The following is a 21558-nucleotide window of genomic DNA, read 5'->3' as shown; positions in this document are numbered from 1 at the left end:
GGTTTTTTTCCAAAACTTCCACATACACACAAGATTACCCTGCAACTTCATGATTAAGTGACAGAATTTCTTAAAGAGAAATAAGCAAAGTTTCATGATGGATAGTCTCGAAACTACAGATATTAAATGCTTTCCGCTTTTAGGAGTAAGTATGCTCATTCTGTGTACAATTCCAGTGCCCATACTAATGACAAAGTGGGCAAAACAAAATGACTAGAAATATGCTCCAGCTGGATGATACTTGCACCTTCTCTTCTCACAAGCAAGAACATTTGACACAACAGTAGACAAATCTATTAGTTTCTATTCTAAGTTAAATTGATCAAAGTTTTGTGTTCATACACACTTGAAAAAGTCTTCTAAATGGATACATTACTTCCAACTGATATCAAAACAATCTGAAAAGCAGGTTGTGTGATGTCAATTGTAAGAATACAAGAAAGACTTCAATAACTATCACCAACTGTATGACTAAATATTACAGTTTCAAACTAGTATTGAAAAAATAACCTTATGAGCTAATTTCCAAATCCTTCAGATGTTCACTTTAAGGATTTTCCTTTGAATCCGTATACTTGAATAGAAAAGAAACTTTTGACTATATTGACTCTACGAACTTCAGCTCACACTAGCTACACCATAAACCTATTTAGATTACAGCTGCATACCAGTTATGACAACGGAATGAAAATGATTGCAACTTTACCTACAGCATACAGAACACCTTACCTCAACAGTTTCAACTGTCCACTCATCTACCTGTTCCTTCTCACTACTGCTGAACTGAGTCTCTGCCATGAACTGTCTGTTTACATACTAAAATAAAAGTAAGAGAGTACAACAGTAAGACAGTAGCATTCACTTTTAAAAGGTGACTATAATCTTTCCACTCAACAATACCTCTGTTGATTCAACTTCACTGGGTTCAGTGTATTCTTCTGTTGGCTCTGGCTCTGCAAGGAGAACAGACCTTTTTAGGCAAACTGTAACAAATATATTCATATTATAATATTGCAAATGTACCCCTTTCTTATGTCTATATTAAAGATCATGAAAAAGTAAACCCCATTCTGCTCAGCAGGTTCAGAAACACAGCTGTGACATCATTTGGACGCTACATTAATTTTAGCAGACTTAAGATCATTAAGCCGTCTAATTTTTGAAAGTGAAATAGGCTCTCAAGTAACTGTAGTTGCAATAATTTAAACTGAAAACCAGCAGGTCTTCATGGAACTGGCAGCATAATCAGTATTTGTACATTTTATTTCAGTACAGGAAAATCAACTAAGGTATTAAGAATTCAAAATTTACACATAACAAAATAAGCCTCATTTTATGAAAGTTGGCCATGATATCAATGACACACAAGTCTATGCTACAAATTTCCCACAAAGGTTCTACAACGCAGAGAACTCAGAAGTGCAATTTCGTATCACAGATACAGTCAGGTCTACAAGAATGAGATATGTTCCTTTTCTGTGGCTCGTTCCAGCAATTAACTACAATTAAAAATACAATATGAATATAAATTGGAATAAGGAGGCAATTATATGCATATTAATTTGGTAGTTAACTCCCAATATGGGACTTCTCTGAATAAACATGCACAGTAATAAGAATTCTGAATTACCAGCTTCTGCAACAGGATCCTCCACTGCAGGCGCAGGGGCCGTCTCCTCTTCTTCACATAATCCATTCTGATGGTTGTGGGTACTGTCAAAGTAAGTTGTTTGAAGAATGCGTTCAGTGACTTCTTTTAGGGCTTTATCTGTATTTTTAAAAAAATAGGATAATGATTTCAATTGCTTCCCTCCTTTTTAATTAATTGTATCAAATACTTTTAACAAATTATTCCATGTAATTTTAATAGATATATAAAATATTTAAAATGGATAGGAATGCTAATACAGCTACACTGTAGCCTCAAATTCTTTAACACATTCTTGTAGGATTAATGGATGAATAAGTGCATGTGTATTCATGAGATCTAAATGTTTGCCCTTCTGTGCTTATTTAAGAGAAAAATCCTATCAGAGCCTATATGCTGGCATAGGGCCTATTAAACATGGGGGGGGTTGCATTATGGAATTGGTGAATTTTATATAGCTTCACAGGATCACTGAAATGAACCTGGAAAACTCCTATTGCTGCTCTCTGTGGCCATGTCAATATAAGCTAAGAGGCAGACAGACAAATCACACCATATAATAGCCTAAAAGAGTAGTGTAATTTCTTTTATCAATAAGCCACTTTCCACCCCACCCAGGGAGATGTTTGTACCACCACCAACTAGTTCATAGTGCTGTGTGAAAGTATGATCCAACTACTACCACATCAACATATCTGACCTGGCGATAAGTGCACAATTTGTGACGCTGACACATATTCGAACAAAATGTGTTTTAAAATTATGTTGTGCACCACCCAGAGCCCTCCGGGGGTAGGGTGGTATATAAAACCTAATAATAAAATAAACAAATAAAAACAAGAAGGATTGCCATTCTGACAGCTAGCTGGCCAACTACTGATTTTAAATGAAGGAAAGGAGCTGTGACAGAGCTAAGCTGAAACTTCTAATTGGACAGGAATGCCAAACATAAATGTTTAAATTGAAAATGGAGGTGCAACTCCCTGTAGGGTCACTAAAGGTAAAACAGGGGAAAGTGTCTGACTGGTGTACATACAATGATGCTTGAAGACAGCAGATAAAAAAGGAAACCACTGCCCTTAATCTTATGTTATTTATTTACTTCATTTATACCTCACTTGTCTGCACAGTGGGGACCTGAAGTGGCACAGTCATCCACTTTTCCTGCGCAAAAGGACATAAGTTAATGGTTGCAGGAGCTGCCTGCTCTCATTTCGAAAATTCTCAGTATGAAGAGGTCTGTTAAATAGGTAGTTGCACAAAATCAAATGTATCTTAATTATAGATGGATTGTTAGGATCCCATGATACAAGGGCTCTTCAGCTATATGGGAGGGGATAACTCATAGTCAATTGCATCAATTTACATGACAGATAGTGAGTCTCTATTTCCATGTAATGTAAAACAAAGAACAATTATATTGAGAAGCTAATAGTGTGGTTAATAAGATGAAAACAGACAATGAACAAGTCCACAGAAACCTGTACACAGAACTCAAATTTCTGCTGAACGATGACCATTTTATGAAACACACAAAAAATATTCTCACACAGCCTGATTTACATCAGTCAGTGCTATCATAAGAACACAAGAACATAAGAACAAGCCAGCTGGATCAGACCAAAGTCCATCTAGTCCAGCTCTCTGCTACTCGCAGTGGCCCACCAGGTGCCATTGGGAGCTCACATGCAGGATGTGAAAGCAATGGACTTCTGCGGCTGTTGCTACCGATTACCTGGTCTGTTAAGGCATTTGCAATCTCAGATCAAGGAGGATCAAGATTGGTAGCCATAAATCGACTTCTCCTCCATAAATCTGTCCAAGCCCCTTTTAAAGCTATCCAGGTTAGTGGCCAACACCACCTCCTGTGGCAGCATATTCCAAACACCAATCACATGTTGCGTGAAGAAGTGTTTCCTTTTATTAGTCCTAATTCTTCCCCCCAGCATTTTCAATGAATGCCCCCTGGTTCTAGTATTGTGAGAAAGAGAGAAAAATTTCTCTCTGTCAACATTTTCTACCCCATGCATAATTTTGTAGACTTCAATCAATTCCCCCCTCAGCCGCCTCCTCTCCAAACTAAAGAGTCCCAAACGCTGCAGCCTCTCCTCATAGGAAGAAGGTGCTCCAGTCCCTCAATCATCCTTGTTGCCCTTCTCTGCACTTTTCTATCTCCTCAATATCGGCCTTTTTTTGAGATCACGTGCAACCAGAACTGGAACCCACAGTACTCCAAGTCGCGGTCGCACCACTGCTTTATATAAGGAGCATGACTAATCTTTTGCCAGTTTTATTCTCAATTCCTTTCCCTAATGATCCCCAGCATAAGAGTTTGCCTTTTTTTACAGCTGCCATGCATTGAGTTGACATTCCCATGGAACTATCCACTAAGACGCCTAAATCCCTTTCCTGGTCTGTGACTGATAGCACTGACCCCTGTAGCATGTATGTGAAGTTTGGATTTTTTGCCCCTATGTGCATCACTTTACATTTTGCTACATTGAACTGCATTTGCCATTTCTGAGCCCACTCACCTAATTTATCAAGGTCCGCTTGGAGCTCTTCGCAATCCTTTGTGGTTCTCACCACCCTACATAATTTGGTATCATCTGCAAACTTGGCCACCACGCTACCCACCCCTACTTGGGGGACACCACTCCCGACATCTCTCCATTGTGAGAACTTCCCATTTACACCCACTCTTTGTTTCCTGTTTCTCAGCCAGTTTTTAATCCATAGGAGGACTTCCCCTCTTATTCCGTCATTGCTGAGTTTTCTCAACAGTCTCTGGTCAAATTCTGACATGGCCAGTTATATTACATACATGGACGACCAATGATGTGAAGTCACAACAACAACAAAAAACAGCTTCCAATGACACGTGCTCCAACAAGATGGTTGTGTTTAACTACCAGACAGGTATCAGTGCCACATCCTGTTAGACATCTAAAAGCTGGCTACAACCAGAAAACCAATATTAAGTTAAACAGACTATTTGTCTCATCCATCATGTCAACTCCTGTGTTTGTATCAAACTGGGAAAGTTAGCTAAGTCTTCCTACAAAAACCCTCATCTTAACACATAGACAATGAGAAATTGGTCATAAGGCATTTCTAGTCTAAAGACTCCATGGACACTAAAATAAATTAAACATCAGATTGCTGACAAATCTTATAATTACTTCAACAAAGATACGGAACAGCTGAGACAAAAAAATCATTATTAAAATGCTTTTAAAATGTTGTTAATGTGCATGTCCCACTTTTATTCAAATCAACAGGATGGAAAATGGCTTCCATCGAATTTAAACAAAAGTACAAATACCTACCATCACAAATACAAATGAAAAAAAGCAAACTGCCACTCATGGGCCACCAAAAGAACACCAGAAATCTGACATTACAAGCTTTCGAAATCTGTGGAAGGTAGGAGCCTTCTTCACATTCCCAGGAAGCCCATTCTGCATCACGGACACAGCCATAGAGAAAGCTCACCTCATAGAAAGGGCATGGAGGACTTCATACTGCCTAATAACTATCAGAGAAGTGTTGTGGGAACACATTTAAAACCTCAATATTTGACATGTTCTGGTGCTTTCAATTTGTAGCCTTTAAATTATAATTATCCTGCTAACTTTTTTTCAATACTAATAGTAATTCAAAAATCAACTTCACTTTCCTAACTGAAGAATTCTTTAAAAGGCACTTGTTTTTTTATTCACTGCTGAAGGTAACCATTTCCTGTTTGCATATGATTATAATAGGCTAGTTTAGCATCTGCAGACTACATGTGAGAGCCCAACGTTCACACTGGTCCTTCAGCTAGATTCCTCTAAAATACATGCTACAGGATCTTCCCTCCAGATATCAATTAGTAATATTTATTCCGCATGAATAGGAAGCATCTACTTTTTTTCCCCACATGAAGTAAAATTTTGTTTAGAAAGGTCTTCTAATAATCTAGTTTCTGGAAAGCAAAGTGTTCTTCAGCACCATCAGCTCCGCAATAATGATGTACAAGCTGAATAAGGTTTCATCAGCACTGAAAACAGTATGTTGTAAATTTGCATTTTGTTAACTATTCAGATTCTATACAACTAGTGACACAGAAAATGAGTTAGTCTGAATATTCCAACAGCTTGGCATTTGAAGTAATGCTTTAGGTCTATTGTTATGAAAGTGAAAGTATACTTACAGGTCGTTCCACATACATGTTTTTCCTTTCCTTCCAATAAGTCCCAGAGGTGAATAGATGCCTGTTCATACTGATCACTCAACCTTCAACAAAAATATTAATGGAAGCATAACATATCTCAAAACTCGAACAGTGCAAAAGAACTAAACAGATTACTTCACTAGCGTAATCTACTGCAATACCTTACATTCATGTCCCGTTCCGGTTCAACTAGTTTGTAAAATTCATCTAGTGTTGACAATTCTGCCTCTGTTAATACCGGCACTCCATTTGTTCCTTGTTTTAGATCATTGCGCACTTCATCATCACCCAACTTGTCCAAAATATACTGTAATTCAAGTACTGTTTTTAAACGTTTTTGTTCAGCTTCTTCTCTCATTAGTTGCTCTCGTCTAGCTGTCTTCTTTATTGTTTTCTGAATCTAGTGGGAAAAAAATACGTACAGTTAAAAACCATTGGGACTTCATTTTACTTTCAGAGGGAAAAAGCTTTTTTTGGACAGTACTTCGTTAACCAGAAACTCAATTATCTAACTCGCCCAGCACCTGTTTTACAACCTGTTTCATACTCAGTGCTGTTGCTGGCCACAGGGCTCAGTCCAGTGGCAAAAGGGCAGGCCCAATGTTAAGCAGGCTGCAGTTAAACCTGGGGCCCATCTGCTTCACCAACGCTTGACCTGCTGGACAGCAGCAATAAGGAGGCTGTGAGTCAGACCATCCATTTGCCGCTGCTACCCTCTTGCTGGCAGGTAAAAGCTTTGTTGACAAGCACATTCAGTAAATCAACAACCCTTATTTCCTATGGATGCTGGTGAACAAAGCTATTACTGCACATGCCACTTATGTAATAAAATAAAGGCTAGACAAACTTTTAAATCCAACCTCAACTACACACTTGAGTCATATCTGTAATACTATCTGAAAAGCCAAGCACAAGTTAGAGTTTCATAAGCTCCTGGACACCACAGTTACTCTTTAGTAAAGGATTGAGTAAAATGGCTTAACTTCTGGTATTGTAAACTCATCCCTTAAGCATATGCTTTGGGTGTGCCCAATCATTCAGTTCTTCTGGGAAGAAGGTATTACTCATACCAACTTTTTATTAGAATCTGCACTGATTTTTTAGGATGCTTATTATGTACATCTAAACTATCCACCTGTCTCTTGGAGGCTAACCAATGGTCAACAAAAACAGACCCCCTGTGCCCTTACTAGAGCTGATATTATGGCTCAGCCTGGTCTGAACGGGAACCCCTGGTCTGAACGGGAACTCAGATAGAGAAGTGTTGGGTCCAGATTCTCAGGCACTACCTGTAGATGCAGAGACCGAGCAGCCAGAGGTTCCAGCAAGACCAGGTCCTCAGGTTCAGGCAGAGCATTCAGGCTGGGATCCACAGTCAGGTCCACGCTCTGAGATTCCCCAGCAAAACTCTTCAGCCCCTTGATACAGAGCCAGAGGGGACCCTGACAGCTCCCTCACCCCCGCCCCCCGTCTCCAGAGCTCCAGGAGCAACGCAGGAAAAGGCTACATGCTAGCTTACAGCAAAGGAGACACAGCAGCAGGTTAGCAGCTATGAAGCGAGCTACAGTAGATGTAGAGCCGGGGCCATGGAGCCTTGCTCTCCCTCCATACAGTGCCCCCCCTTCCTCCAGGCACTATCACAGTGTAATAAATGTAAATGGGAGACTTGTGTTAGTTGAAACTTGAGTCCAAGTGAAAAAAGTGGAGTATACTACGAATAAATAAGAATAAATTATAAATAAATAAATATGCTAATTGAGGACAGGAAACATACAATTCCATCCAAAGGGGTGAATCCGCTGCTGGAGGCAATGTGGGGCAACGCTGGCAGATTTCCTTTCCCTGGCCACTTGTCCCAGTGGAGCGGGCAGCTGCTGTGAACTTGCATGGCAGTCAAACACAGCGCTCAGCACCAGCATTCCTGCGTCCCCCGCTGCCAGTATAGCAGGGGCAGTCCAGATGAATGGCTGGGGGAGTCAAGACTAGTTGACTTCTACCCAGTCGTGGCCTCTGCAAAGCCAGCACCCGGGGCATTGGACTTATGCTACCTTTTCAGTGGCGTAAGTCCATTAAGTCCAACGGGAGCTTTCCAGAAGCGACAAGACTTTTATGTGCTTTTTTTGCCACCCCGTGCTGCCAGAAAACCGTTCTGGGAACAGCAAGGTGGAGCAGCTGTGACTCTGCATCCAGCCCCTTGGATGGAGCTGTAAGACAATAAGGGCTCTATTAGCCTTGTTTTTTCTCCCCTTCATTTGCTTCACTGTTGTCTTTAAGAGTGGAGACAGTGTGGAGAGAGGCTGTTGCAAGGCCAACTCAGAACTAAAGGTCTGGTGCTGGCAATGGTCAGGTGAAGGCAAGAATGGCAGGCAACTCTACAGGCAGTGCAGGCACTGAGGACTGGTGAGTGAAATAAAGATAATTAAGCCAGGATACCTTGTTCATGCCTAACATAAAACCATAGTGAAGAGGAACAGTTAATAAATCAGCTTCGTATCATAGCTTAAGCCTTAGGCGGATTCCACAACGGCTGTATACAGTAGAGTGCTGCCAGTGTAAATGGTAACGCAGCTGCCCCGGAGAAATCGCATGGCCAGGTGCCCCATGGCCAACATGAAAACTGGCCGGGCCCTGGGCCATTGCATGCAGCCCGGCGGTTTTTTTCTTGTCAGCTGTCCAGTCCTGCATAGCCAAGCAGGAATGGATCCATGAACCCCCATGGTCAAGCTGACATCTTGTGGGACCCAGATACCAACCCCTGCACCTGTGTGGCTACGCAGACAGGAAGAGGCAAGAAAAGAGGTACACAAGCGCAGCTGGAGCAGGAGCACCTACCGCCTGGCCATTCACACAGCACCGGCTGTACACCACCATTTTCTAAAAGACTTGCTCATTTAGCGAGTCACAAAAACCACCATTGTGGGGGAAATAGGCTGTTGCGGCTTTGCTCCAGCAGCGCCAGCTGTGCAAAGTCCTCCCCCGCAACCGTGTTTTTACTGGCTGCACTCTGCTGTATACGGCCCGTGCAGAATCCGCCTTAGTGTGATGGCGTGGACTAGGACAATCAATTAACTGTGATTAGTATAATCAAGCCATGGTTTCTCATTACACTTAACTGACACTCAGAATATTATAGAGGAGTAGCCATGATTCTCTACTATAGCTAAACAAAATAGAAGTTTGTTAAAGATTAACAAATATTCCTGCATGAGCTTTGAAGAGTCAAAGCTCACCCCTTCTGTAAACAGAAATGGTCTACAACTGAAGGGAAATTTCCCTACTCATAGCAGAGAACAGAGAAGCCTCTGAATAAACAGAGTAGTTCAAAGCTCCTAGATCACCGCCCTAATCTTATTACTAATATAGAAATGTAGGGTATGACAGATGAATCAAAATTATTATCAGGATAAGTACCTCTAAAAATGCCTATTTCATTCACTGGCCTTAGCAAAGTCAGAAAAAGGTGCCAGAAATGTTGATTTTTACTGTCTTCCCTCACTCCTGTAGCCCCTCAGGACTTCATGGAAGTTTATCCCAGGGTCACCAGACCCATGGGAACTAACAGAGTTCCACTGACAAAAGCGGGAGAAGAGCAGCCTCCACAACACACTTGGCTGTTAAGTCCACATGTGTCCTGCACACCAGGAACCAACTTTACCAGGATCTGAACAGATTTGTGGGTTGGGGCTGAGAAGACCGTTGCATTCACACATTCTTTCCACTGACAAATAACTGGATCTCATCTCATGTATTCACCCCCTATCAAGTGATAAAAAGACTATGTGCAGACAGCACACACAAAACACAATTTGCAACATAAACCTAAAGTCTCTAATTTTGCATGCTCCCTTTCATTGAGAACCCTTCAGAGGTTAACCATCTTCCTGTTTAGAGGTTCTGCAATCTACCACATTGTGGATATCCAATTTCAGCAATATCGCCAAACCAGCTTGTTACATAATATAATCCCACCATCCCCCATTTGTTACAGTTCCACATTCAGACATCACAACCCATTTTGGTTAGGAAGTCTTCAACTTCAGGCTTGTTTACATTATAAATAAGTAGTGGCTTGTCTGTGATATCTGAATGCAGTCTATGCCTTACAAACACCTTTACTTCATTATACAGTGTATTGTGACACCCTTAATCCATGTTAAAATAAGCTGACTTAATACAGTACCAAGCAAGGGGAAGCTTATAAAGTCATTGAACTAGTTAATGTAAGGCCAATATATTTTAGCCTAAATTTAAGAAGCCTATAGAACTTGCATTAAGTAAACATGAAATCATTAAGAAAAAGTAGTGTGACTGCAGCCAGGAAACCACTTTCAGCCTTATTAACATCTCAAGCACAGAAACAGAAAGACTGAGCCTCAGCCTCCCACTCTTCATCAGCTGTGTTGAACAAAAGCACAGTTATTCTTAAGAAAAGCTATTCCCTTGTAACAAGGTAAGGAAGGGGGCTGTTTCTTCACTAAATTTTGCTTCAGCGCCTTAAACAAGTTAGCCTGATTACAGTCTGATCAGTACCAGAAAGAATGCTCTCATGCAACAGCAAATTCCATCCAGTCATTATGGAACAGACATACATCATCTAAAAGTTAACATGTAAATATGCTTGTTTTCCTCTCCCCCTTTCCTTTTCAATTGTATTTAACATACTGTGTTATTCTGAAGTCAACTGTGAGCAGCCTTGAACACAACAGCAGACAGGTAGGATACAAAAGGAGTATATAAACTGATTAAATATAATTACATAAACTAATTATGTTTAAATAAATTATAGTTATAATTATATGTTATATAATTAAACATAATTATATAAATTAATTATATGTAGGAGTCTGTAGGTTATTTCCCAGTATTCGCAAATTAAGACCTGCAATAGAATATTTTAGTATATTACAATCAAAGTTGATGTACTGAACTGTGTGTCCATGTACACTACTGGACTTGCAAAAAATGTTTCGAAAAGGCACACTTCAATCATGTTTACCAATACTTCATATTCAATTATCACTGCAAAGCACATACAATTGAATAGGCTACACAGAGAATAAGTATCAATGGAGACAATAGACAAGTAAAGAACATTCTACAAATTCATGTTCTCCCTTTTGCTCATATACCCACTTTACTACTTCTGAGATAAATTAATTGCTGTAGGGAAGACCAAATTGGGACACTCTCTGCAGCAGGAATTTGCAATTATGACTCAATATGCAATCAAATCTAACACTTTGAAAAAGAAAACCAAACCTTTAAGTTATGGTGCACTAGATAGGTAAGAAGGAGAGATGGGATGCTAGAATAACCATTATGTAAAGGGAATAGTGCTAAAGGGTTTTCTACAGATTATTTACAGGAAGTCAAATAACAGAAATGAACTGCTGCTAGTAATCCAAGTGCAAACTCACACATATTTATTTATTTAAAACATTTATTAGCAACTCTTCTCTCTTGAAGAACTCAAGGGGGCTTACAATGTAACAGTTATAAGTAACAATTTTAAAAATTCACAAAAAGTCACAATTTAATTTCCAATTAAGACTGCCAATAAATAAGTAAATCAGTTAAATGCAGTCTCAAAAACACTGTCCTGTATATATTTATTAATTATTCTGACTTTTCATGTGTTCTATTTTCTAATGAAAAATTCCCAACCATCATTATTTTGGGCTATAAAAACTTTTTCTCAGAATTCTGACTTTTTTTTAATTATAAAAGGCTGCAGACTTCTGGCTTATGCAGATACTGATTCTCTGTTCACCACTGACTAAAGTGTTGTTGACTCTAGGGAACATGTAGGAGATATCCATCTAGTCCGCTCCTGGTCAAATCTTTCCTTGTAAAATTGTCTGCTCCTGGTGGACAGACAACCAAATATCTGGAACAATGGACAAGAGCAACAAGGAATGTACAATATCACAGAGAAATTTGCCTTTTGTAATGGATTTATAGAAACTACACACATACTAAATACAAAATACCGTATATACAGTTCTGCACAGACATTTAATATCTTTACTGCCAAACACAATTTTTCTTAATGGCTAGTCTGAACTGAACCATCTACTTTCTACTTACATCCTGGCTAAGTGCCATGAAACTTCTCTGTAGTTCCTTAGCAAATTCCAAGTTATTGCTGACTTCTTGGTGCTTGGACACAGCATCCTGCAGGGAGGAAGAAAACAAACTGTGTCTCTTTAAAGGGCAATAAAGCGAAGTTAGAGTCTTTGAATGACTTTAACCCTGAGTCAATTCTTAAGTGTTAATCTTTATCAATTTAGATATTTTATTTTTATACAACATTGGCAAGACAGTGACAGAACTGTTACTTCTCTTAATATACCTTGCAGTCCTACCAAGGTCACTTCTTGCCAGATTCTACAAAAACTATACATATTTTCTGGCAACATTTCAAGTTTCCAAACTGCTTCCCCCCCCATATCCATCCAAGCAGGCAGTACATAACTGATGGTCACTGAAGGCCATTCAACTCCTGCTTGGTCCATAACCACATAAATAGCCAGAGGCTTGACAGAAACCAGGGAGTCACAGAGTAGAACACAGGAATAGTTTGCAACCAGACAAGAAAAATTCTTAACAGCTACAATGAGACCTTGAGAGTATTACCATTTGGTTACCTACCTCCAATGTTTTTAATGATGGCATACCAGAAGAGATCTAACACATGCTGTTTTCTTTCCTCATAGCTTGAGGGAACTCCCTGCTTTTCTATGACACCGTGGGTATCTGATTACAACACATTTCTATTAAAAAAACCTCTCCAGCAAATATGTTTTCCCATTCTTTACATCTATAATACAAAATGTACTAAAACAAAGCTTAAAACAAAGGAGCCTTGCACTAACAAATCAATTAATTTACCAGCTGATCTTGGTTAAGGCGTTCTCCTTTGTTCATTCGATCTTGATAGTCATCAAGCTTGCCCTGGAAACAGAAAAAATCCAAACCTTGTATATATATAAATGTATATGAATACTTAAAGTTTTAATGCAAATAAGTGATGGTCATATATTTGTGCTACAACTGTATGAGGATGCCCCAGAAGTCTACGCTGTGTATCTTAAGCACCAGTCACAGTTCCTGAGAAGCTTCTCTTTCTATTCAGTTCATACATTCATTTTCAGATTGCTTCTGATCTCAAGTTACACAGGAAAAGCCCAATCTCACTTTATCAGCAGGTAGATAAAAATTAATGAATTTGTTTGTTGGAATTTTAAAATGTAAATTGGATTCCTTAAAATAAAATGCTTTTGGAGAAAAAAATCTATCTAAAGATAGTTTTCTATTTAAGACACATTGCAGTCCAAAGGTTATTCATTATGAAACCATCATTACTTTTCAATTATGTAGCATGAGGATGCAAATTTATTCAATGTTTAAATGTTTGTTTGTTCATTTATTTATTGGATTTATATCCTGCCCTATCCCCTCAGGACTCAGGTAAATGAAGTCCATTAATTCATTCACAATGCTATACTCATCCAGAGTTTCCATAAGATTATTTTGGGCAACAGAAGGTATTTATCACAGTTGCTTGGTTTTGCAGTTGTCTAAACTGTGAATTTGTGTATGCACAAATAATATGCCACTTCTTCACAGCAAAAAATGTTATAAACCTAAAAGAGTTGAGAAAAAAAAACTTTAATCCCCTTGCTCCTTTGCAAATCTATAAACACAGAATCAACCTCTTGCCCCTTAAATACTAAGTTTCAAAAAGTTCACCAGGGTGGTATTGGTAAAGCAGTTAAGACTGTCAGACTACTATCTAGGACAGTGGTTCTCAACCTGGGGGTCAGGACACCTTTGGGGGTCGAACAGCCCTTTCACAGGGGTCGCCTAAGACTCTTTGCATCAGTGTTTCCATCTGTAAAATGGATAAATGTTAGGGTTGGGGGTCACCACAACATGAGGAACTGTATTAAAGGGTCGCGGCATTAGGAAGGTTGAGAACCGCTGATCTAGGAGACCCAGGTTCAAATCCGCACTTAAGCCATGGAAGCTCACTGGATAACCCTGGGCCAATCACACTCTCTCAAGCCTAATCTACCTCATAGGGTTGATGTGAGGATAAAATGGAGAAGAGGAGAATGATGTAAGCCACCTTGAGTGCCCACTGGGAAGAACAGTGGGGTATAAATTTAAAGATAGTGTATACATTAATTAAACAAATAACAGATCATAACATTGTTGGGGAGAGTTGTCAGAGGAATGTAAAATTAAAATGGTCATTCCCAAATTTCTAGTCAACCCAAAAAAAGAAATATACCTGGTCCTTGCAGTTTAAGAGATTAAGAATTTTTCTTTTTTTTAAAAAAATTATTTAACAAAGGTAAAGCAAACCCACAGTTTACTGCTGACCTGCTGATGTTTCCTCTTGGTAGACAAATATTTTATTTCCATCCACTAAAGATCAATTACAAAAAAAAATGCTCACATGCTGCCATGGACTTAGGCTCATTCCGCACACGCAAAATAATGCACTTTCAAGCTGCTTTCAGGGCTCTTTGAAGCTGTGCGGAATGGCAAAAACAGTTGTGAAAGCAGCTTGAAAGTGCATTATTTTGCCTGTGCGGAATGAGCCTTAGTCACTGATATTTATAACAAAGCAGTTTTTCTTGTATTATTCCACCAATACATACTGTTTAGTTTTCCACATATAAGAAGCCACTAAAATGTCAGATTTTGCAGACTGCATACAGAAACTGCTTTCTATTCAGTTCTGACTGAATTGGTAAGAGAACCTAGTCTTACTGACCTCTACCTATTCTGCTATTTCTGTCTTCAAATGAATTTGCAATGTTGTTACTTGGATGACCCCGCTACCAAATGCCACTATAAAAGGGCATCAGAGGTAGAAATGTGAAGAAGAGATGAAAATAATAAGAAAAAACTGGTCCCAATTTTTCCCCCATTTTTTCTGATGGAGTAATTTGAAAATTTAGGGGAACACGGGGGAGGGGATTCCCATAAGATATTTTCTCTTTTAGAACGAGTGAAATGTGCAGTAAGGCATGGTTTTTCACACTCAAAATGTACAGCATGAAAATGTCCAACACTTTGAATGGAACACTGAAAATTATTCCTATGGTATTATTTATTTTAAACATTTCCATGCCTCTTATCCATACAGCTTAGGATTACCAAGATGCAAACACTGAAAAACATTAAAATAATTTTTTGAGATACATTCTACAAACAACACAGTTAAATCCAACCCAGGAATGAGGTAAGTGAGAGAAATGCTAGACAAAACAGTAAGTTTCTGCTGGCTCAAGCCATGATAGAGGCGGGGGGCAGACAGATCTCTTCATAATTTCAGTACCACAACAGAGAAAGTCCTTTCTTGTATTACCATCCATCTAGTCTCAGAGAGCAAAGGGCACCCAAAGGTCCACTGAAGATGAAAGCAGTGGTCAGGAAGGTTCATATGGTAGTAGGTGGTCCTTAATGTATGGTCACCCCAAACCATATGCTATATGGTCCTATACACACAAAAATAGTTCTCTCCAAGTAATGTGCTTTCTTTTTTTACTAATTTCAAATTTTGCTCCCCCCCACAATCTCTCTGATGACAAAAATTATCCATGTGCTATGGTAGCACAGGGTGCAGTAGTCTTTGTACAGAGCACTTTGCACAGCTACCACCACTGAAACGAAGCAGCAATGTCCTATTTCCCCCAAACTGGCATATTTGAGAATCACTAAACTAGTGATTCTTTTCAGAAATTTGTTTTACATTGTTTAAATTTTTGTTTTAAATTGTTTTACAAATTTGTAATAGTTATTAACTACCTCAGATGTATGAAACAACAAATATTTAAACAAATCGGGGAAATTACTTGTTCCTTTTAGCTTCTTTTAGGAAGAACTGGATAAAAATTAATCACTAAAAATGAAAACCAGATGAGGAACGGCATACACAAACTTTTAAAATCCCAATAATCAGCTGGTGGGAAAGGGGACATCTGAAGAGTTCATTCTGGTTTCCTGTGCCCCTTCCTTACCAAATAGATGACCAGCAAGATTTAGACTTTTCTACTCTAGTTCAACATGCAAAAACACAAGCATTTTTCAGTTTCAAAAAGTGATTTTCTCCAAACACCAATTACAAAAGCAGAGACTTTTTGTGCTCCAAAATAGTTAAGCAGAATCCTAAAATGTTCTACATTACTCTTTTTTAATAAAATGACAATTTTGCTAAGATAGTGAAAGTTTCCCCCACAAAATAAGCCAAAACCATCTACAAGTTTTCAGAAAGTTATTTCTCCAATACAGCATTGAAGATGTAACAACTAATTATTCTGAACCTCAAATTATGTGCAACAGATTAATCTAGGGGACACAATTCAAAACCCAGAAAGGCCTACTGAAGGTTTGAAACAAAGGTGCATGCTACACACAGGCAGTTTAACAGAGCTATGGTCACAGCTCATTTTCAAAATTAAAGCACATTAAGTGTGTCATAACAGGTCTGTATTGGGGCATTTGTATTAAAATAGGAAAACAATAAGAAAAAATATTATAGCCAAGTATGGAATGCCACAAGGCTCAAAAAAGCTTAACAGGCAAACTGCCAATAAAGCACTTCTCTAAGCTGAAAATGGAGAGCAAGACTGTGGACCCTCTAACTAGCAAAAGAGTACTTCACTTTGCAACAGTGGGGATGTTATCTACCTTCTGCTTCCCACTAACATATTTGGGAAATAACTCTTTAAGTACAATACATTATGATCTGCTAGCACTGCCTAGCAATTCTTGGACATCCAAACTAACTTATCTTTTTTCAAGAAATTAAAACCTGGATTACATTCATTCTAGACAAACAGATGAAGAGCACTGTTACTGATAAAATTATTTTAAAATACATAAGAAAAAACTTATCAGGGAAATAGCATGAGATTTTCCTAGGGGAGGGGAGAATATTAGCAAAGAGAATACCTGCAAAGACAGGTTTTGTTTTGCTAATTCTTTAGAATTATTTCTGGATATCAAAGATTTAGATGAAGATGGGTTGGTTTTTATACCCCGCTTTTCTCTACCTTTAAAGAGTCTCAGGGCAGCTTGCAATCACCATCCCTTCCTCTCTCTACAGCAAGCATCTTGCAAGGTAGGTGCAGCTGAAAGGGTTCTGAGAGAACTGTGACTGGCCCAAGGTCACCCAACAGGCTTCATGTGGAAGAGCAGGGAGACAAACCTGGTTCACAAGGTTACAGTCTATTACTCATGTTGAAGAGTGAGGATTCAAACCTGGTTCTCCAGATTAGTTCTCCTGGTTCTCCACTGCTCTTAACCACTACACCTCACTGGTACACCCTTCGACTAAATTCAAAATTATTTACTGTTTTTACCATGAACCATAACAGCATATTTTTACAATGGCTTATGCTTATATAATGCTGCTGGCTTAAATTTCTTAAATACAAAAGGAACAACTATGGAATATGAAAGTAAATCCTCTTGTGAATCAATAACTGATGAAAAACAAACATAACACTAAGAAAGCTTTCATAGTGAAAGCAAGGAAGGTTCAGCAATTACTGGCTCACAAAGCAGCCATACCAAGACCAGTGTTATTCAATCAGAGAGCACTTTCTTCCTCCTTGTGCTGCCAAAAAAAAATAAAAAATAGTTATTCCTGTGATATATAGGATGCTTCTCAAGCTAGCTACTGGAATTAAATTTCTGCATATTCTATTAGCAATTTATGCACCTTCTTCAACCGTGGATATTCAGTGAACTGACATACATGTTCCCATAAAATTGTACTGGCACAGACTTTTATCTAGAGTTCCTAAGCAAGAGGATGACACACAATTCCTATATTACTTCAGAACCAGTGCAGCGTATTGGTTAAGAGCAGTGGACTCTAATATGGAGAACCAGGTTTGTTTCCCCAAATTTCCACATGAGTAGCGGATTTTTATCTGGTGAACTGGATTTGTTCCCCCACTCCTATACATGAAATCTGATGGGTGACCCTGGGCTAATCAAAATTCACTGGGATAAATGTTTAAGGTAAGTGAACAAGTCAGATATATGCTTACTTTGAGAATAGAAATACATATATGCAGCAGTTTAAGAACATAAGAACTAGCCTGCTGGATCAGACCAGAGTCCATCTAGTCCAGCACTCTGCTACTCGCAGTGGCCCACCAGGTGCCTTTGGGAGCTCACATGCAGGATGTGAAAGCAATGGCCTTCTTCTGCTGCTGCTGCTCCTGAGCACCTAATGCAGTTTGAACTCTGCATTGCACATTTAAGATGTCTGCTAACACACATCTTTAAAATGTACTGCTGGCATAAAAATAAATATAAAAATTGAAATTAGACGTAAGTACAAAGTAGTAACGAAGTTGCACTTACATTATCACCATCTGAGAATGCAGGATGCTTACTGGACTTTTAAACCAGTATTTCAACTTTGTGGCTCTACCACTTTGCCTATGATAATGTTACAGTAAACAGCTCAATCCAGGAGGGAGATGTGAATGGACATGAGTCCACCCTAAGGACAACTGAGAGACATAAAAGCCTGAACCTCACCAAGCTGCATGAGCCTAAACCTGGCCGTCAGGGCAGCTGGGGGCATTTCCAGAGATGGAGCCGACTTTAGTTGCCTTCTACTAAAGTTCTGGGCAGGGAATGCCCCTGACACAAGGCTTGAACTTACACCCCCCAAATGGTGGTGTAATTCCATTTAGCCCTATGGAGTCCAGGTGCCCAGGGATTCTGGGATTTGTTCTGCCTCCCTATGCTGCTTGGAAGCCCTTTGGAGGTGGCAAGAGAGCAGAGCCATCCCTGGCTGTCAGTCTCCCAACTGGGCTGCCCATCCCTTTCCAAGGAATTAACCTAGACATTATGTGATAGGTCCATACTGCTATATCAACAGCCATACCTACTGCCAGTCTGAAGACACCATAAATGAAATGTCTTGTGAAGCACAGAACAAACAAAAACAGGAGGGAAGAATATAGAGATTGACCCTGGCACTATAGTTTTAAAATCGATTCAAAGTGCCAGTTCTTACCTGTAAAGCCCTACATTGGTTGGGACCAGAGTACCTGAAGTACCACCTTCTTCCATACTGTCCACCCCACCAATTGTTATCTCAAACTCTGTTTTCTGTACCCCTGCCAGCAAAAATAAGACAAGTAGCAACAAGACAGGGGATTTTCAGAGCTTGCCTCTGGAATGTCCTCCTTCTCGACACCTGCCAAGTGCCTTATTCTCCTCTAAGCAGCAGGCCAAACTATTTTTATCTAGGCTCCTACCTAAGGGATTCTATCTTTTTAGAGCCTTCCCAAAGTCTAAGGAGCATTTTTCTTAATATTATTTTCATCTTACCACAACTTCTGAGCCTCCCCACTACAACCAACTTCTGAAATTTCCACTAATGCTATAAGTAGTATGTTATGTTCTACTAAGTCACCAGTTTGAAGCTGTAGGTTCTTCAATTATACAGGTGTGTACCACACCAACACATATGCATATGTCCAAGGTTCCTTTTCCACAAAACTCTACAATAGTCTAAAAATAAGAATAAATACTAGCAGTATAAACTGTTATACAGCATAAAACATGCTTTAAAAAATGCTATGTGCACACTGCTCATGATGTACTGTAGAATTTCTTTTGTGTGACTCTGCTGCCATCGCCCCCACTCTGAAGAAGCCTACACTTGTCACTCAGGCAGAAGCAGTAACTAAACCGTTGTGGATGTTTAAATGCGGGCAGAAGTAATTTAAGCATTCTGTTCACTGGGGTTGGGATGTCTCCACGGGATAGAGAGATCATGTTTTCCTCTCGCGGGCACTCTTGGGCACCCTGGAAATGGAAACTGAAAAGGGAGCGAAGGAGAGGGGGCGCGCACGCACACACAGCGCGGAGGCTACGCGTCTCGGGCAGGAAGGAAGCCTGCTGGGGCTTTGTGCACACAATGAGCCTCCCTCCCTGGAAAGAGTCACTGCCTCTCGCCGCCATGTTGGGTCCTGGCCGGCTCCATGTGCACAAGCGCGAAGGCGAGGGGGGTCGCTTCTAACGGGTCGCGCTCAAGCCCATCTGGAGAGGAGGAGGAAGGGCGAGCCCAGGAAGAGGAAAGCCCCCAGGGCAAAATAACCTAAACGCTTCCCGCCGGGGCCTGGAGAACAAAGGAGGGTTGGAGGCAATACCGCCCGCCTTTTGTTTCCGAGGCCGGGAGGGGGCGAAGCGAAGGTCCTGCAGAGCCAACAGGGCTTCCCACGCTCGGGGGCATTTCAGGCCTCGTCCCGCTGTTGCTGAGCACCTCTCTTGTCTCCCCCCACAAACCGTCACCGCACAGAAGGGCAAGGGGAGGCTCCGTACCTTTTTCTTCTCCAGGTTGCGCAATTTCTTGTCGATGACGCCCAGAATCTGCTTCATGGCCTCGGTCTGCACCGAACTCGTGCCGCCGCCCGAAACTGCCGCCGCCACCGCCTGGGATGGAGGTGCTGCCGCCGCCTCCTTTTCCGCTTTACCGCCGCTGCTCGCCATCGCGCTGCTGGTGGCTGAGGGCATCGCTAGCGAGAGAGACCAAGAGCGCGCGTTACGGGACCCGGGCAGGGAGAAGAAAGGAAGCGGGCGAACGGACGGGTCGCTGGACAGGACACAACACTGGGGAGAGCGGGGCGCGAACGCGCTGCCCAGAATTCATTTTATTCCGCCAATCCTCTTCCTCCCCCCCCTCCCGTTTTCCTCCCCCCCTCCCGTTTCGAACTCGCGACCGCACCTGTCAGCGCGCACCCAACGACTCCAGGCAACCTGATCAATGCGTGCGGTCCACTGGCTAAACCGCGCGCGTGCTCGCCACCCATGTGACCACAGCCTCACTGCAGCGCCGTTCGCCCCCGCCCCCCCCCCCTCCGCTCAACGGTCTTTCAAGAACCATCCCCTTTTGCCGTCCCTCCTCACCGTGTGTTTGCGTGCGCGCGCGTGAATGAAACCGAGTAAGCTGTGGGATAAGGGGACAGTGGCTCAGAACTCTTCCGTCAGGGGAGGGGGGGGGATGGCCGCCTACGCCTGCTCCAGCCCTGGTCACTTGCGCCACTCCTCCTCCTCCTCCTGCCTCTGCATCGAGATACGGGAGGAAAGAGAGAAGGAAGAGCGTGCGCGCGCGACAGCCAGACAGGGCAGGGCACGAGCGACGGGTCCTTAGATTTTGGATCTGTCTACCCAGCTTGCCTGATGGAAAGCGCGTTTTGTCTTCCATCCTAGTCTAATAAGGCGCTTGACTGCGCCTTCACGAAAGCCTGACTTCTTTGCTGCGGGTCTGTCAGGCGCAGACGTCGCCTAAATGTGGAATACAATGAGGAAGGTGGGAGACTTGTTGGCTCTTAAGGACCCTGGGGTGGAGTTCGTAGGGGTTAGACAAGAGTGGGTCTGTAGTCTGTTGGTTTCAGAGTTAGACCTCTGTGAAAGTGCTACTTATTTTTAAAAGTCAGTTTTTAATTTTAAAGCCCAAAGGCTGTATGTAGTGGCCCCAGCAGGTAATTTGCTGTGGACATCCTGTGAGGGACCTTTTAAACCCTAGGATTTGAGGCATTAAAAATATTGTGAGTTTTACCCCAGACTTCATTTCATGTATTCGATGTTGTCGAAGCAGCGGCTTACTCGTGAGTAGGTCACCATTCAGGGTGCAATGCAAACAAGA

The 21558-nt window shown here is 41.0% G+C and overlaps 1 protein-coding gene across 5 annotated transcripts in view; it reads right to left on the bottom strand.

The window, feature by feature from the left end:
* Positions 1 to 21010, bottom strand: part of CAPRIN1 (cell cycle associated protein 1) — a 38138-nt gene extending 17128 nt beyond the window's left edge. For 3 of the 5 annotated variants that reach the window (XM_048483290.1, XM_048483295.1, XM_048483294.1), the window contains exons 1-9: positions 20638 to 20750; positions 20235 to 20428; positions 12756 to 12818; positions 11952 to 12038; positions 6026 to 6264; positions 5844 to 5926; positions 1631 to 1768; positions 901 to 953; positions 730 to 816 (exon numbers count right to left, since the gene is read on the bottom strand). In XM_048483290.1, coding sequence (XP_048339247.1) covers positions 730 to 816; positions 901 to 953; positions 1631 to 1768; positions 5844 to 5926; positions 6026 to 6264; positions 11952 to 12038; positions 12756 to 12818; positions 20235 to 20428; positions 20638 to 20722 — 1029 coding nt within the window. In that variant the 5' untranslated portion in view covers positions 20723 to 20750. Of the gene's footprint in view, positions 1 to 729; positions 817 to 900; positions 954 to 1630; positions 1769 to 5843; positions 5927 to 6025; positions 6265 to 11951; positions 12039 to 12755; positions 12819 to 20234; positions 20429 to 20637; positions 20751 to 20819 lie in introns of those variants that run through there. The other 2 variants (XM_048483293.1, XM_048483292.1) reach the window with 2 other exon arrangements.
* Positions 21011 to 21558: the final 548 nt, after the last annotated feature.

Source organism: Sphaerodactylus townsendi, linkage group LG02 (assembly GCF_021028975.2).
Source record: "Sphaerodactylus townsendi isolate TG3544 linkage group LG02, MPM_Stown_v2.3, whole genome shotgun sequence".
NCBI lineage: Eukaryota > Metazoa > Chordata > Lepidosauria > Squamata > Sphaerodactylidae > Sphaerodactylus > Sphaerodactylus townsendi.
This window is presented reverse-complemented; position numbering and strand designations above follow the sequence as displayed.